General features: G+C 43.3%; 1 protein-coding gene across 11 annotated transcripts in view; it reads left to right on the plus strand.

Moving 5' to 3' along the window:
* Dnc (phosphodiesterase dunce) overlaps nucleotides 1–18383 on the plus strand; it is a 385323-nt gene that overhangs the window by 240460 nt on the left and 126480 nt on the right. For 4 of the 11 annotated variants that reach the window (XM_076796802.1, XM_076796803.1, XM_076796804.1 and 1 more), the window contains exon 2: nucleotides 2612–3869. The exons of 6 other annotated variants lie outside the window; for them this stretch is intronic. In XM_076796802.1, the coding sequence (XP_076652917.1) occupies nucleotides 2881–3869 (989 nt within the window). In that variant the 5' untranslated portion in view covers nucleotides 2612–2880. The remainder of the gene's footprint in view (nucleotides 1–2611; nucleotides 3870–18383) is intronic. One more of the 11 variants, XM_076796805.1, reaches the window with a different exon arrangement.

Genomic DNA, 18383 nt, shown 5'->3' on the forward strand with positions numbered 1-18383 from the left:
AATGTCTATTTGCACCACTTCAAACATGGTCAAATTTTCAGTTCGCCTAGTTCAAACATGGTCAAACTTCAGTTCAAACATGGTCAAACTTCAGTTCAAACATGGACAAATTTCTATGTCCAATAAATGTCTATTTGCACCACTTCAAACATGGTCAAATTTTCTGGTCCCCTATTCTAATGACGAGACCAAAATGGATTCATTAGGCATTAATCGAACCGAGTATCGGCATTGTTAAGTAAGCAGGCTCCATACACAAATAAACACAGTGACGGCGAACGCAATTGTGCCAGGTGGAGATCGATAACGAAATAATTTCTCTCTGGTCCGCGGTTCATTTTCTAGGCCCGGCGAATTCTAATCAATTTTGCAAAGAGGGTGTTGCAGCCGCGTCGAATTCGTTATCGATTCGAAAGGACGCAATTAACGAAGGGATTGTTAGCTTTTCGATCGATCGCGTGACAGACCGCACCGACAATCGACAGCTTTCGGGGATAAATGAAAGGAAAATGTTCCGTCGAGCCTCGCAGGCATAGTTCCGCTCCGGACAACACGTTCCGCTCGCCGACTTTCGCATTTAGCATAACTCTGGACGCTCGTCAATTACGAATGAAATGAAACGATGCAACCTGCGAGCGTCCCTCGTGGCCGCTCTGCTAACAAATTGTTTGTGCTTCGCGGAAGGAAATTCTAAAGGGTCGTGTTTACTCCGTGGATTTAGGAGGCAGCAATGCAAAATTTTCAGAGCGAAATTTATTCATGAAATCAATTTATTTGTCAATTACAATTACTGAAAGAAAGATAGATGTCTTGCAATTAATGTGCAGACAATTTTTATTTTGCATCACGAATTGGCAAATGAAGCAGGATCGTTAAAGGAATCACGTGGATTGCAGTAATGATTTTTTGGATTGTCGAAATTCGCGCAATTGCGAAATTTGTTTCCGCGAATATTCAATTTCGCTGATTCCACTCGAGGAGGGCTGGGAATCGAATAAAACCAGGCGGGACATGGTCCATCAGTAGTCAGCGAGCTCCAACTAGCGACCGTGTCCGACAAGCTGTAGTTTAAAATTTAACCCCGCAAATTTGAAAACTCCGAGTTGGGCGGGTTTGTTGAAAATTGCCTTTTTCTCGTGATTCTCGCGAGCCCCGGGCCGCGGAAACGTTTTGTTCCCCGTGAAACCTCAATTACCAGCCGCGTCGAAGGGACATTTATAATTTCGTGGAGCTGAAACGCTGCAATAAAAATGCAAATAGCGCACGCATCGAGACGGATTAATTAATCACGTTGCCCCCGGGTTATTAATTAATGCCTCTGACCTCATCTGCAAACCAAATTCTCGAAAAAACCGATCACTGAACCGGATCAAATATTTTATGAAAATATAGACCCGAGAGCTCTGATCTTCTAAATAAAATTTCTTTGCATACTGGGTCGTTTATGTCTACAGATAATTTTTTTACTGTTCTAGACTTTCAAAAAATCTGGAAAAGAATGTTGGAATGAAGTTCCCGTTCGTAGGAACGTAAAATGTTTAAATGACTTTGACTGTAGACGGGGAATTAAGATAGATGTTAGGGGATTCAGAATAGGTGCTTGAGCAGATGAAATTATAAAAACAACCAGCACGAGACCCTCGCAGAATTAATTCTCCAGAGTCCGAGTTGTGTCGAGACCTCGGCGTTGGAAACGTTCCAGTTCCATTAAACCGTGAAAAATTTCCGGACCTGGACCTTCGGCCGGGGAACCGATCGCTTTCGCATCAATCGTCGATCCAATCGTCGTTAGTATCGATCCCGATGGATATTCTCACGGACCGGTTAACGCGATTACGACAGTCCTACGACGACAATCGAGTTTCCCTCGCAACGGTCCGACCCGGAGCGTCTAATAGCCCCGGAAATTGATTCCGTGTTTAAAATTGACACAAATCTAGTCCGAGATCCTGTTACCCTAACGAGTCTGCCAGCCTAATCGTCTTATGGGGTAGTACTACCAGTGCCTGGGTCACTGGGGACCCGGTATACATTTATCTCGGAGAAGAATTTTCAACTCTGAGCTAGATATAGGCTTAGGTCCAGGGGCACTTGGATCAGAATTGATTTAGGACTCATCTAAGTCTCTGCTAACTTAATAAAAATTAGGTCGATCATCAGAAATTAGGGAATCATGCAAGCCTGTAGAAGCCTTCAATCCAAACAGGCCTAATATTGGGTTAGGTCTAAAAACCCTGGGACCAATGAAGGCCCAGGTCCAGTCTGAAAGTGTACCCTAGAAACTGATCCTAGACCTCACAAACTATCAAACTCAAGTAAAGTCCTAGCTAACATGAGCCAAGGTCTATCCAGGTCAAAATCAGGTTGCTGCTACTAATTAAAACCCGGAAGAGTTAAAAAAAAACTACTTTGGGGAACCAATGGTGTAGGTCTTGCACCACCTAGTCGGTTTCTGAAGATAGGCTATGAAACGCGGTCGGACCCGAGCAAACCCGTTTAAGCCCAATATCCGCGCGCCCTTCCACTCAATCAGCGGTGATCAAAGGTACTCCAAAGCGTTCGCACAATGCCCCCCAAGCCCACGAACCGAACCTAGCGTTAACTCTTTCAGCCAGGACACGTCCCCTCGAGTACGCCGGATAGCATAACAGTTTCTCCGGGACCGGGAGGTCGGAGTGGCGGGGGGGTCTGATCTTCACTTGGATGATTCCGGCAATCCGAAAGGAATCAGGATTCGATTATCCTCGGGAGACGGTGTGGCAGGACCTGGGGAAGAGGGGGCTGCAGTAAGCCCATCGTCTATCAAAATCGTCGAGAGCCTATATTTCCCGGTGAAGGAGATCTCCGAAGGAATTCCCTGGACTATCCAGCTTCCAGAAGATGGACGATGACGAGACTGACGAGAAAAGGGAGTCGGTAACGTTGCTGAGCAAGGTGTCCCGCCAGGAGTCGAGGACTAGGACTCTGGTGGCGTCGTCCAGATTGTCCAGGTTGAAGAAAAACTCCGACGACTCTGACACCATGGAGTACGCTTCCGAGAACGAGGTGGAGAACATCCCGAAGGATGAAGAGACTCCGGAACCTATAGTCACTGATGAAAAGGGCGTCAGGATATCGGGACAGGACCGTCATTCGCTGGACGTCCCTGAAGAGGCAGAGTCGTTGCTGATGAATCGTCATTTGATGAGGACCAACTTGAGTGTCAGGGAAGAGGTGACCAGGTTCTCCAACACCCGCGTCGGCCTATTCAACAGGAGTCCCCAATCGTCCTCTAGTCAGGAGGAGTACGAGCCTGAAGTGAAAAGCCTGACCAAGCTCCGGAAACCCAGTCGGCCTCAGCAGTTGCTGACAGCTACCACAGCTGGTCAGATGTCCGCCAGGTCGATGGAGAGCCTGAGGACCTCCAAGAACTTCCTCAGCGCCGACGAACGCTACAGCGAGGACTCCAAGTCTCTCGAGTCCTTGTCCATGAGTTCCGAGACCCACATGGCTACCTCCAAGAGCCAGTACAGAAGCTTCCTCACGTCGTCGTCCAAGGACGTTAGGAAGATAGTCACCGTGGAGTCGAAGAGCAGCGACAATCTTCACAGAGAAGAGAGCCTAAACGCTGAAGTCCGAAGAGGATTGTTCGCGAACATGGGCCTCGACAGAAAACTACCCCAACACCTGAGCCTGCCACCGCCGTCCAACGTATTCTCACTGACCAGTCCAGGTGGCAGCGACAGGAAGATCACTATACTGAGCCCGCACTCGCCGGTACAGTCCTCCGAGTTCCAGTTCTCGATGCACACCCTCAGGACCAGGCGCAAGAAGGCGATCGTTCTGCCGAGGTTGGTGTTGAACAGAAGCGATTCCGAGGTGTTCTATGAGTGAGTAGTTAACTGATAGAGTTATCCAGAATAATTGGTGTTGGTGTCCGAACTCTCCAGTGCTACCTGGAGGTTAGGTGTTTTCATCAGTGTTCCCCAAACGCCATGTTGTTTGATGTCCATTTTAGGTACCAGCAGGTGCTGATCACCTGGTCATTTTCAGAAAAGGTATGATTCTCCCATTTTCTATTGGGAAGCTCCACTTGTCTGACTTGTCATGGGGCCATTCCACTTGTCTGAACAGACGTAGGAAATTCTACTTGCCTGAGAAATCATTAGAAATTCTACTTGTCTGACAAATCACATCATTTTCAGAAAAGGTATGATTCTCCCATTTTCTATCACAGTCAGGGAAGATCCACTTGTCTGACTTGCCATGGGGCCATTCCACTTGTCTGAACAGTCGTAGGAAATTCTACTTGCCCGAGAAATCATTATAAATTCTACCTGTCTGACAAATCACCTCGAATTCTACTTGTCGGAGAAGTCAGTCGAAATTCTGCTTGTTTGACAAGCGTCAGGATAATTCCACTTGTCTAATGCAGTGCAGGGTAATTTCACTTGTCCGAGCAGGCATAAAGAACTCTACTTGGACAGTTCGAGAGAACAGGAATAATACACGCATTGCAATAATTTTTGAAATGTTGGCACAGTCGAGAGGTTAAATTAAACGTGCTACGTGCTCACGGGGCCGGTCGATTCCCAGTGAGTAAATAACGACGAGATCCGGTTTTAATAAAATATAATGAAACCGGCCTTCTTTGTGTGCTTACTCGAGCCACGCGTGAATCAGGCTACAAATGAACGGGGATTAGCGAAAAAACAGTTTCCTCAATTTACTGACGCAGATGCTTCCGTGGTTACAATTCTTTTGTATGTCTGTCAAAAGGAATCAGTTTTTATTGTTTCAACGAACGGTGGGTATCCTTGAACCGGTAGTAATCGCATTTCCGCAATGGAAATTTCGCGACGACCGCGTAAACTTATTGCATTTCCTTTGAGGCTCGCTGACTTATTCAAGAGTTCGCAGTCTGCTTTTTAAATAATTCATAAACCCGGTTACTGCATTATTGACGTGTTTCGTCTGCTACGACGCCGTGGGGCTCGACGCGAACAGGATCTCGTCCCGTTAATCAATCTTGTGCATTCTAGTTAGAACATTTATCGACCGGTGCAGGTGCACCTGCATCTTTTCGTTCGCTACGTATTTTCTTTTCATAAAGACGATTCCCTGTGTCACAGTATGATATTAACGATATCGGACTCGATGTGTGCCAGCTCAATACAATTTTACGCGTGGCGTCTGATTAGATATAGATTTTTCCACTTGCCCGACCAGGAAGAGATAATTCCACTTGTCGGAGCAGAAACAGATCATTCCACGTAGACCAGAGGCATGACAGTTCCATTATTCTTGCCAGAGACAAAATTAACCCCTGTCTGGCCAAGGCTGAGGTCATTCCACTTGTCTGCCCCGTCAAGGATATTTCTACTTCACTGAGAAAGTATGGATTATTTCACTTGCTAACACTATACCTACCTACCTGCCTAGTTTATTGTTACATCAGAGTCACCAAAATTACATTTTCCCGACCAATGATAGGACGATTCTACTAGTCTGATCAAGTGCAGTGCAGGTCTACTTGTCAGGCCAAGAAGATATAATTCTACTTGCCGGGCTGGTGAAATCTCGCTTTCTAATTAGAGCTACGGTAATTTCTCTCGTCTCACTAGCTGTGGGGCCGTTCCACTTGTCCGACGATTTCCATGATAGCTCCACTTGGCTGATCCATGGTAGGGTCATTTCCCTGCGCGATGGAGGTATGAATAATTTCCCGTAATGTACCGTGTGCAGGGCAGGAGGAATATTAACTGGTAGTCTGAGCAAGTACACGACTGTACCACTGGCTCGATCAAAGCAGATCTGTTACAACACGAAACTAGATCACTCGTCTGACCGTAGTGACAGCATGGTTGCATCTGTCGCGACACACACGCGTCTTCCACTCGGTTGACCCAGGCACCGGATATTCTACGGTCACTGACCACGTAATCCAATGCGGGAGGACGTGCAACAATTAAATTAATTATTATTTGCCAGCGCGGTCGATGAAAATTTTAATTACGGGGTACCGGCGAGTGAACGTGATTATCCACGCATTCGCTGCTCGGATAATATTGCACGGAAGAATCGAGGAAAGTAATTAAGTCCGTGCATTGTCGTCGTAAATCCTACACGAGCCTGGCTATAATGAATTTGTGCCGATTCCGCGCGAATTCTATACACAAAATCTACATCTGCGTCACGGTTTTGTTAAATATTACATCGATCGGCTCGTTTCGCATAAATTTATGCATGCTACTGTGCGGCATTTTCGAAAGGACGCGCGTTACAATGGGCACAGATAAAACGCTATTGCGCACACGATACGACGTAACTCTTCACGGTCGTATACACCGTAGATAAGGGAAGGTACGCCCTCGGGGATGTATTTTGTTTGGAGACGGTAGCACAAACCGTTCGTGGGTTTCGAGGTCTCGAAGTCGAGGCCGGAAACTCGAGAGCGTCGTGACCCCAGTGTGACCTGGAAGTGCGCATAAGTAGTAATGATAGTAATAGTGAAACGGCAAGTAGTAAAAAGACGCTGACTCATTCACCGTCGCGTGGTCCGATGGGTCAATAGGTGACAGCGCGAGGGTCGACCACACCAGCGAAATAGAGATATCGAAGCAGTGAGTGTTAGGGTTGCATTCCGTCGGCGGTTACTCAGCAATGCGACGTCGTATGGAAATGAATCAAAGTGCATTTTAAAGAGGAGATTCCGCGCCTTAACTGACCACCTGTCCAACAGTCTGATTGCTTCACGTATTCTCTAAATACCATCGAATGTATAGCAATGTATTGCAGTTTTAAACTTGTCTGACAGGGGACAGGATAATTCTACTGACTTGGCAGAGGAGAATTCTACTTGTTTGATTAGTCCTAGGACATTTCTACTTGTCCGTCCAGTCACATGAAAATTCTACTGGACGAGCAGGATTTCTATTTGTCTGACCATTGTGGGAATGTTCTACTTGTTTGACCTGTAGGGAGATGGAATTCCCCCTGCTTGCCAGTGGAAAAGTAATTCTACTTGTCTGACTGGTTGAGGGATAATTCTACTTGTCTGACATTTCAAAGAAATATAGTAAAAATTAGGGTTGGATTTGGACTGCTATAATTGAGAAATGCGACATCGTATGGAAATGAACCAAAGTGCATTTTAAAGAGGAGATTTCACTCATGGACCCCTAACTACCAATTGGATTACACGAAGTATTACCAACATACCGTCGAATGCAAAAGCACAATTTCCAGTGGCACATTTTCAGCGTGCCTGTTTTAAATAATTATTAAACTCACATGGCAGTTTTTCCACATAACGAGCACGTAGCGCAACACACGGGCGTCATAAAATTTTCATGTATTCTTTATTTCAGCTTTGTAACGCAGAAATATCTTGCCGGTAATACCGGTGTTCGTGCCACCGGGAAATAATTACGCGGGTTTTAATTCGCATTAATCGGGAGGCGAAATTGAGCCTGCGCCTCTCGCCATCGTCGGTCGCAGTAATTTTTAATAAAATCTCGGAATCGCGAGGAGTCCTGGGGGTAATTATGAAATTGGACCTGACGTTCCGTTATCGCGCCGCGATTTCCCCGGGTCCCGTTAATTTTCAGCAACACGAACAACGAGCAGAGTTGCCTGAACAACCCGCGTCCCCATGGCCGTCGGTTTTCCCAGATCGATTCGCAGCGCACCTACGTTCCTGTCGGTAATGAGCTTTCGTCGCGTTCGTTCGCGAACCTGCCAGTAGAATTAATATCCTAGTGATGGGAAACTCCCGGTGGTATTGTTAATTAACATGTTCGATTCCCCGGCAAACAAAACGCGCCTACGCTGCACAACGTTTCTTGAATGAAACGACTACCAGGAAAAAACGTGCACCCTCATGTTAGGGTGCATTAAGCTCTCACACTAATTTACGTCACCCTAATTTGTCCCTTCTAGCTCTTTTAATTGGGTTTGGTTGGAAACCACGTCGAATTCCAAGGGAAATCCATTTTCCCGTTTTACTGGCGAAATATTCAAGAACAGTCTGTCGTACCGAATTTAGGCATGCCATCGGGTATGACTGAGACCTAATCTAGTCATGGCATAGCCTGATCCAATGCCTCATATGGCTAATTTAATTTATATTCATACTTGAGCCACAAGTGTAGCAATATCACAAGAAGTTTGACCCTGACCTGTCCTGCCTAATTTAGGCATGGCATGAGGTATGACTGAGACCTAATCTAGTCATGATACAGCGTGCTCCAATGCCTCATATGAGTAATTTAATTTATATTCATGCCTGAGCCACGTCTGACACAAATGTAGCAATATCACAAGAAGTTTGACCCTGACCTGTCCTGCCTAATTTAGGCATGGCATGAGGTATGACTGAGACCTAATCTAGTCATGATACAGCGTGCTCCAATGCCTCATATGACTAATTTAATTTATATTCATGCCTGAGCCACGTCTGACACAAATTTAGCAATATCACAAGAAGTTTGACCCTGACCTATTCTGCCTAATTTAGGCATAACAGAGGCCTGACTTAGTATAATCTACCGCTAATTAATCTATTTCTAATTTGTTCTAAATTCAAGCCTGAACCATATCCCAGCTAAATCTAGCATAACTGTAAAGAACACAATGACCTAACAAGGCTAACCTAGTCATGACACAGACCTAACCGGTCCATGCCTAATCCTCTGCACAATTATACTTTCTACCAACCTATTTCAATTTCGCATTTTTTTCCATTCATTTTCACACCCGATCAGCATTCACACGTACGCACGCATACATTATGCTTGCCCCTGTTTCAAATTCAACGGCATCGTACTTAACTGAATAAACGTACAGAGGCTAATCAATAGCGGTTGAAAATACATTGTGGAATATCGTTAATTATAAACCGTCACCGAGAAAACGGAGCATTCACTTTGACATTCAGGAATTGACTGATGATTAACTATTCCCGTAGTCTCTCGATCGAGAGCGGAATCCTTTGATCTATTTTTCTGTCGCCGGCTGGATCCGACCAAGTGTATTCGGGATTCTCACGATCAAAGGTCAGGGATCAGACGACCGGAAAATTCGCGTTGATCTAGCGGCTCCCGACCTTTTCACGCGCGCCGCGTTTATGCAAACGGATTTCGGTTCGGGAACACGCTCCGGACTCGCGGAATCTTTAAACGCCTCGCGTGACGCGCAATTCATTCCTGACCGTTTGCCAAAACCCGTCGGGACCACTCGAAACTCTCAATCGAACCGTTCCTCTGATCGATACGAAGCCGTTCCGTTCAACAATCTGTTTGCATTCCGCGGGATTCCCCGTTTACACGACTCCGCTGCAGTCGGTATCGCTTGCGCGACCGAATAATTAACTTTTGATTGGTTCACGCCGCGTTTGCCAATCATCGCGGCCCCCTCGCGCCTGTAATTCGATGCCGGAAAATCATTACTGCCAAATTCCGCTTCCGGAAAATAAATTCAGTCCGCCTTTTGCGAGAACGAGGTTTCAGAAATATTTAACTGGCCTGATCAATTTGTGTTCGCGAGTAATTACACTTTCCGCCGGACTCGTTCATTTCGCGTTTTCAATAAACCATTCCCTGTACGATTCAATGCTGAATGACCCCAGATAATGAAAACTAATTAATCAATTACTTTTTTGGCAATAATAGAAATTTGGGGAGCGTGTTAAATATTTTTCATAAATAAAAATTAATGTAAAGAAGATCTCCCCGTTTCAATAGAAAATTTGGAAGATATTGTTTTACTTTTCAGTGAATATTTAAACTTTCCACAGCGTTCGGTCGTTTCCGCATACCATTTTTAATAAACCATAACATTCCCTGTACGACTCAATGCTGAAAGGCTCCAGATAATGAAAACTAATTAATCAATTACTTTTTTGGCAATAATAGAAATTTGGGGAGCGTGTTAAATATTTTTCATAAATAAAAATTAATGTAAAGAAGATCTCCCCGTTTCAATAAAAAATTTGGGAGATATTGTTTTACTTTTCAGTGAATATTTAAACTTTGCACAGGGTTAATCGCGACCACAAACTATTTTTAATTAATCCTGGTATTCCTTGTACGATTCGCTGTGCTAACTGGCTCCGGAGAACGGTCACGAAGTTGTTATATCGCTAATTAAACATTTGGAATATGGGGAGCGTGTCGAGACATTGTTTTAAAATAAAAAATAATACAAAATTGATCTCCACGTCTACTGAAGTCAGACAAGTAGAACAATACTGTGACCAATCATTAAGCCATGAAAATGTTTTTTGAATTAAAAATTTGAGGAACCTTGTTTTACTTTCCAATGAATAATTAAACTTTCTACGGGGTTCGTTCATTTGTAAACGGAATATTGGAGTTATGGTGTTCGTTTAAGGATTGTTTGCGGAATGGCCAGAGGGTAGGAGCACGCAACGCTAATTGGGGGATTACCGGGGCCTCCGTTAGTATTGTTGGATGTTTTCAGGGGGGGGGGGGGTGTGGGTCACGAACTCAAGTTTCAGCTGGAAATGGGCCAAAATTCACGTGGACCGTCGGAAACCGATATCTCCAGTCGATCATCGAGCAGTTACGATAGTCGAGCGAACATGCTCGACAAACAGAGCTGTCTAATCAAATTATCTGAAACGGCCCCGGCTGTATTTCGCCTGCATCGCCTCGTGCACACGTTAGGGACCTGTTTGCCGGACTAATTACTCCTATTTGAGAACGTGCCCACCGGAACAAATGAACTCCTGCCTAAGACACTCGCCGCTACAAAGCAGATTTTATCACCGGTCAATTACAGACTCGAATTATGCTCTTTTAATTTTTCACCCTGTTAATTGACCAGGCAGAGGTCAGATTTTTGAAAAAATGTTCTCAATATTGTGACTTGAGTCACGCTTATGGACCGAGCATACAAATTTAAATAATATAAATTAAAATTATTACTGATTATAATTATCATTTGCTATGGACTTAAAAATAATTCAAGTGGCGCCAACTTTGGCTGAGACTCGCACTGAAATATTGATCATTTTATTTGGCTCGACCGACGGTGGATAAGTTTCTGCCGGGAGAATTTCTTTACCGTCCAGGAATACCACTAGATCTAGGGGAAACTGTTTTATGTTGTGGCAGGACTGTCTGCGAGCGGGATCAATAGTTAGACCGACGTACAGTCGTTTCCATTCGCAAACTGTCAGTCGGAACACGCAATTCTGACTCGACCATCTGCTTCAGTTCAGTTCGGTGTAAACTGAACGGTCCGAATTCGCTTCTGTCAGTTGCAAAACCAGTATTGTTGGCTTTAACCTATTTCAGCCTCGCTACAGGCAGCCTCGGTCAGCTTCACTTCCATTGAAGTGATTCGATTTGTTCCGGACTAGTTCGTTTCGGTTCACTTTGATCTTCATGCTTGATATAATAAATGTATGCACCTTTTTTTTTTCATTGAATTGTTTTGCGTTGGTTCATTCTTTTAGTGACGATTGGTAACAATAGCTAGGCAGACAATAGCTAGGTAATTTAATCAAATTACGAAATTATGTTGAATCTGGAGAACTTAAAATTTGGGGAATTTAGTATTTTTGGGGGATTTTTAATATCTGGTAATATAGTGATCATTTCTGCAATGGTTTGAGAGAAAGTATACCTGGCGCCATTCACGGAGAAACGCCTAAGCTAGAAGTGAATTAGTTTCCTAGTGGCGTCATGGGATGGCGACACCAGGCCGTTATGCGATCAATACACTACAGCAACGAATGTTGTTATAAGGACTGACAAAGCACATTAATAGATCAATTGTACAATGTATTTTTCTGCCACACGTTGGTAGAACTGATTAATTCCGAAAAGTCAAAAAAGTGACAGAACGATAACAGCTCGAAGGAATCTTATACACTTTGATACCAAGGTCAAGTAAACCAGCTTGAATAATACATATTGTTCTGAGGAAAGGTGACATTGCAAAAAGTTGTGAAATGGAATAGGTTTCATATAATCACGGATATCAATTCAGAAGTTCTTCATTGAAAATCTTTCAATAATATCAATTATAAAAACAGGAACTTTTGAAAAGTCCCGAAGCAAATTTCCATGAGAAATCCACAAAAAAAAAGGATTGACGATGTTCATTGAACGAAAAGGTATTCCGAAACAAAAAAACTGTTTCGATTAATAATTGAAAGGAGCTTACCGAGAAGCTGAAGGTGGGCCCAGGGTAAACAAAGAAAGCATTGAAGGCCCACCCCGAGCTAGCCTAAAGTAAATCCCGAAACAATTCGATTAAATACACAAGTTTTTATAATTACTAAGTCTCAAATTCTATTTCACAATGTTATCGCAAATTATAAACGAGCAGCTATTAGCTCGACATTATTCTCTATTTGTGAGAAACTTGAAGTTCTTACAAATAGAGAATAATACCGATTGCCCGGGTCTCACCACGAGGAGGTTGCTGCACAAGAGACCCGAAGGGAAGCCAGGACGAATTCAGTACGCTTCCTTCTGACTCCCTTTCTCACAACGACGATTTCAAACTTATAAACTAAATTTCGCAGTTCGCTAAATGGGAAAGATTACATTTCCACAGACGGAAAAGGTCACTTTACCATTTGGCGTGTGTCGAGCAATTGTTGAGGGGCGAAAGGTGTGAATCGGAGAAGCAGTCTCCGATTCACGAGGGATCAAAGCCGAATCAGGCAGAAGGCTCTGATTCTCTCAATGAGAGAAACTAAACCGAACCGGAGCGGAAGGCTCAGGTTCGAGGGTAACGCGACGCGTACAGTGCTTGCAGCCCAACTCCAGCCAGTATCGATACCCGACGTGTCCACACAAAGAGCGATGGTCGAGAAAAACGTTCAAACGCTACCGATTTCCCCCACCCACCTGCCGCCAGGCAACGACTAGCGTTCAGGCGACTCGGGTGACCTTACAGCAGAGAGGATTTTACACGAGTGAACAAGTCTCTCGAACATCCCTCTCGATGTTTCTCCGCCGAGTACCGTTGCCAACCGGTCTGGTACATACAAGCAAGGCCGACACAGCATACGGCTGTGTCGGAGTCAAAAATCGAGCCGAGCAAAGTGAAATTATGGCAAAAATTACTCGACATTATTACAACGACGACGAACAAATCTTAAAAACTAACGTACGCGCGCGAGTCGAACAATTATTGTGGACAAAAGAAGGAAACTCAATCGGGCAAGTCTCTGAACAATGCGAGACAAAATAAAAGCAAGCGAATTTAACAAAGTGAATCTGACACAATAGTTGCTCGACAACTAATACTAACTTATAAATAATATGACGTCTTCGTACCACGTGTTGTCTTCGTTCGACGATAAAATTTCTCATCTGTTGTACTCACTCTGAAACAGACTAATAATAATTAGGCACGATGCAATGGAGGAATCGAAGTAATAGAAGACGACGAGACAATGATGAAACGATGACCCCGTACACGAGTACGGCCCACCTAACACGCACAAGAGTGCGAAATCCACCCAGCTCACGAGAGCCAAACCTAACACCATCTCACGAGAGCCAAGCTAACCCCGTACACGGCCTAACCGACAAGAAACTAAGAAGAGTAGATGAAGTCAGAACTTCAGTCTACTGAGGTGGCGCTTCGGGTCGCCCCGGATTCGCCAATACCCGTACTCACCCCCAGCAGTGAGTCCCTGAGGGACCTCCGTTCGGAGGAATACCAATTTTAAATCAGATAAATAAATTTTGAAAGAGGAACTTTTGGAAGTTCACGAGTAAATTTCAATTGGAAAGATGAACAACTCGAATCGAAAATAAATAAAACGAAATTGGGACGCAACGACTTAAGGCTAGGGTTCGCCAATACCCGTACTCACCCACGGCCCCGACCATGAGTGAGCCCCTCAAGGGACCTCCGTTCGGAGGAATACCAATTTTATGTCAAAAATGTAATATAATATAATTTCGAGAAGAGAAACTTTGAAAAAGTCGAGACGCAAATTCGAATTACAAATACAGTAATAATAATTGACGGCGTTCGTTGAATGAATAGGTATTCCAAAACAGAAAGTGTATATTTGAATTGTGACTTACATAGAGCTGCTGAAGGTTGGTCAAGGTGAGCGGAGAAACCTTCCGAGAACCTCGCCGTTTTCAAGAAGCCCACCCCGAGCACGCTTAGGAGGGACCAAGGAAGTGTTAAATGACCCTGGGCCCACCCTAAGCTGGCTAAAGGTGGACCAAGGTAGGGCCAGTGATGTCCAGTGCAGCTCTGGAGGGTCCCTGGTCAACTCGAAGGCAGGCAAGAGTAGGTCAGTGAGGTGAGGGTAGGCCTGGGCAGCTCTGGAGAACCTCTGGTCAACTCCCAAGGTCCTTGGCCCTTGAGGGCCCCCAGCACTTCCGCTCCCTCCGGAGTGCGCACCTCGACTGACTGACTGAGCGCGGCCGCCGAGATCAGGTGCGCGGTGCGCGGTGCGCAACTCTCCCACCCCAATTAATTTCGGTAGATCTCGATCGCAGTGACAGTAATTATTCACAAATTTGTTATTTCTGGCTGTTTAATGTTTATAACAATTTCTCTTGGTCATGATGTCAACAAGCACTCCCTTGACCATCTTGCCATCTAATTTTTTAGCAAAAATATGTAATAGATCTCGAGATACTGAATAACTTTTAAACCATGAATATTCTCACGCATTAATTTATCGAACGCAATTCGCTGGTAAGTTTATTATTTCTGGCTGTTTAATGTTTATAACAATTTCTTTTGGTAATGATGTCAACAAGCACTCCCTTGACCATCTTGCTATCTAATTTTTTAGCAGAAATAAGTAATAGATCTCGAGATACTGAGAACTTTTAAACCATGAATATTCGCACGCATTAATTTATCGAACGCAATTGACTGACAGATTTATTATGTCGAGCTTGTTAATATTTATAACAATTCCTTTTGCCAATTACGTTGACAAGCACTCCCTTCGCTGTCTTACCATCTAATGTTCTAGTAAAAATATCTAATAGAACTCGAGATACAGAGTAACTTTTGAAGCATGTCTCGAGCATGACTTAAAACATGTCGGAGTAAGTTTTATGCATGAGTGTGAAAAATACTCGATTCTTACTAATACGCCCAGATTCATGAGTTATGTTGGGTGTGCTGTGATCTAGTTCACCAGTTGGCCACTGCAATTTAGCGTCGTCGGTATTTCAGTGTACACCTGTATCTCGCCTGTGGTTATAGCTAACGCTTGTTGAAGACAGTCATTAATAATTTATAGTGACTTTGCAACAGGTTGGAGAAAACAGTCTAACTGAGTAAGGATGAATATGAAATAACAGCCAATAGCATAACGTAACAGTACACGAAGAAATGTAATCATAATAGAATGTTTACGAGTTTCTGTAGGACAAAATTGCTGAGTATAATTACAATAACTGATCCACACATCAAATGACAATACTGTACTGCAATATTTATTAATTTTTATTAAAAAATTGGCTAGTTCGTCGTTGGGTGGCGCCACCGACCACTTTCTGTGAATACTTCCTTATCTTCTATAATATTCGAAACATTCTACAGCAGGAAATAAATTTTTCCATATGAATTGATGACCCTTATCGCAAAGTACGATCTTCCACCTTTAAGTTAAGCCCTCAAACGTTCAAAAATTCCCACGGGATAATGTATTCCAAAATCGACTCGTAGAATCCCTTCAAAGTGACTCGAATATTACCCAACCAGACGGATATTATTGAATTTTCGACAGGGTTCCGTGCTCCTGTAGAAATCTTCATATCTCTATCTCAAAGGGCCATCTTTCAGCTTTAAGTTAAGACCTCAAACGTTCGAAAATTCCCACGGGAAAACATTCTGAAATCGACTCGAAAAATCTCCTCACAGTCGAGCAAATTGTGTCGGATTTCATTGAGATTTCTACACACCCCCGCACTTATTTTTCAAACTACGTGTCCTTATCGCAAAGCACCTTCCCTCACCTTTAATTTAAGCCCTCAAAGGTTCAAAAACTCCCACAGGAATACATACTAAATTCGATCCGACGTTACCCCATACAAAGCTCGATTTTCCTCAGATCTATGCATCAGAATTTCACAATTTTACTATGCGATCTCGAATTTTCTTTTCAACCTGAATCACCCCATCATAAAATACAGTCTTCCCCTCTAATTTGAGGCCTCGAACATCAAAAAATTCGCACGGGGACAAATTCTAAAATTGCCCAAAATTGGCCTCTCGAAGACGAGCGAATTGTGCCCGAGTTGTCGAATTTTATTAAGATTTCTACACACCCCCGCACATATTTTTCAACCTACGTGCCCTTATCACAAAGCACCTTCCCTCACCTTTAATTTAAGCCCTCAAACGTTCAAAAACTCCCACAGGAGTACATACTAAATTCGATCCGACGTTACCCCATACAAAGCTCGATTTTCCTCAGATCTATGCATCAGAATTTCACAATTTTACTATGCGATCTCGAATTTTCTTTTCAACCTGAATCACCCCATCATAAAATACAGTCTTCCCCCTCTAATTTGAGGCCTCGAACATCCCAAAATTCGCACGGGCGCAAATTCTAAAATTGCCCAAAATATGTCCCTCAAAGTCGAGAGAATTTTGTTCGAGTGCAAATTTGTTGAAAGAGAATTTTGTTGTTGCTGTAGCAATTTAACTTCTTCCGGTTGCCACAGGATCCGGTTGATTGAACTGCGTTCTAAATAATTCATGAGCCCAGCTCTCCGTTCGAGCGTTTCTCGGTGTGTTTTATTCAGATCTGTTTCGCGGCCGACGCCGTTAATTTGTTTCCAGGAATTCCGGTGCCGATATTTATTGTGTCGCGATTAAAGATGGCTGGGTTTCGTTGTCGCGCGACGCGACACGACGCGACGCGACGCGGCCGAGAGAAGTTTCAGGGACATCTCGGACGCTTTCGCCGCAGCTAAGAAGTTTCTCGAGGTTAAAAAGCTCCGCTCGAGTGTCCCAGCTCGTCTGTGACGTTGATCCGGGACAGAACTCGAAGAACGGACTCAATCGAACTGTCCGACGCGATAATAAATGGCGCATTAAAGGACACCGGACCATTTCAAACTACTTCTCCCCAGGCTCCTTCGAGTCCTTTTATTTTCAGCAATTTTTTCGAAAAATTCCATCAAGTTTTTCACTTTCACTTACCCCATTCATGTATGTCTATTATTTTCTCAATAAAAATTGAGATAGTAGATGGCTTTCGAGTCCTTTTATTTTCAGAAATTTTTTCGAAAAATTCCATCAAGCTTTTCACTTACACTTACCCCATTAATGTATGTCTATTATTTACTGAATAAAAATTGGGACTGGAGATGGTTTTCGAGTCCTTTTATTTTCAGAAATTTTTTCGAAAAATTCCATCAAATCGTTTTTCACTTCCACTTACCCCATTAATGTATGTCTATTATTTTCTCAATAAAAATTGAGATAGGAGATGGCTTTCGAGTCCTTTTATTTTCAGAAATTTTTTCGAAAAATTCCATCAAATCCTTTTTCACTTTCACTTACCCCATTAATGTATTTCTATTATTTTCTGAATAAAAATTGGGACAGGAGATTGTATCTGGGAATGAATTGTTTAAAATGAAAAATTAAAAAATTGTATGCACCTCGGGTGGGCCGTTAATATTAATTTACAGGTTGCAGAGTAGGTTAAAATTTTTGTCGCAACTGGACATTTATGTTAGCAACGATATCCCGCAAATTGGAGAACATTACAACAGAGATGTAAGGCGCAATATTCTGAACACGTAAGAAGTGCTTAATAGGTGTACTGTAGTTTAAGATCGGAATGAATAAAGAGGCAGGAAATATATCCGAGATGTAAGAAACGGAAAGTACAGTGAGCATTTTAATAAGGAAAATCGATAGAGCCCGACAACATTGTGCCCCCACACACATATATACTGTCTAGGTATTTCCACTTTAAGGAAACGACCGTGCACAGGGAAACCGTTATTATGGTCGATTAAAATAATTGTTGGGTGTACAAAATAATTACCATACCTAACAGAGATCTAGCACTACCTAAATACGACCATAGTTTGGATGTCTAAGCGAAACCTAAGCAGGCATTCGGAAAAGAGTATTGATTTTAGTGGACGTTCCAACGTGGCCTGACATCAGTTGACCTGAAACATCAGACCTAACTGGGCACAGTTGGACCTCAAACTGGACCCACAGAACACCTGTTCATTTATAAATTGCTCGTAAAATAAAAATGGTGATTTTTCATAATTTCGACAATTTGTGTGTCTCTGCAGAGTCTGGAAAATTTTTTCCAAGACCCTAATCACAGCGAGTTCAAAGAATGAAGCTTTCGCTTTCAAATGAGCCCAAAAACGTTGCTCTACGATTTTTTATTGCCG

Source organism: Halictus rubicundus, chromosome 11, assembly GCF_050948215.1.
Source record: "Halictus rubicundus isolate RS-2024b chromosome 11, iyHalRubi1_principal, whole genome shotgun sequence".
NCBI classification, from domain to species: domain Eukaryota; kingdom Metazoa; phylum Arthropoda; class Insecta; order Hymenoptera; family Halictidae; genus Halictus; species Halictus rubicundus.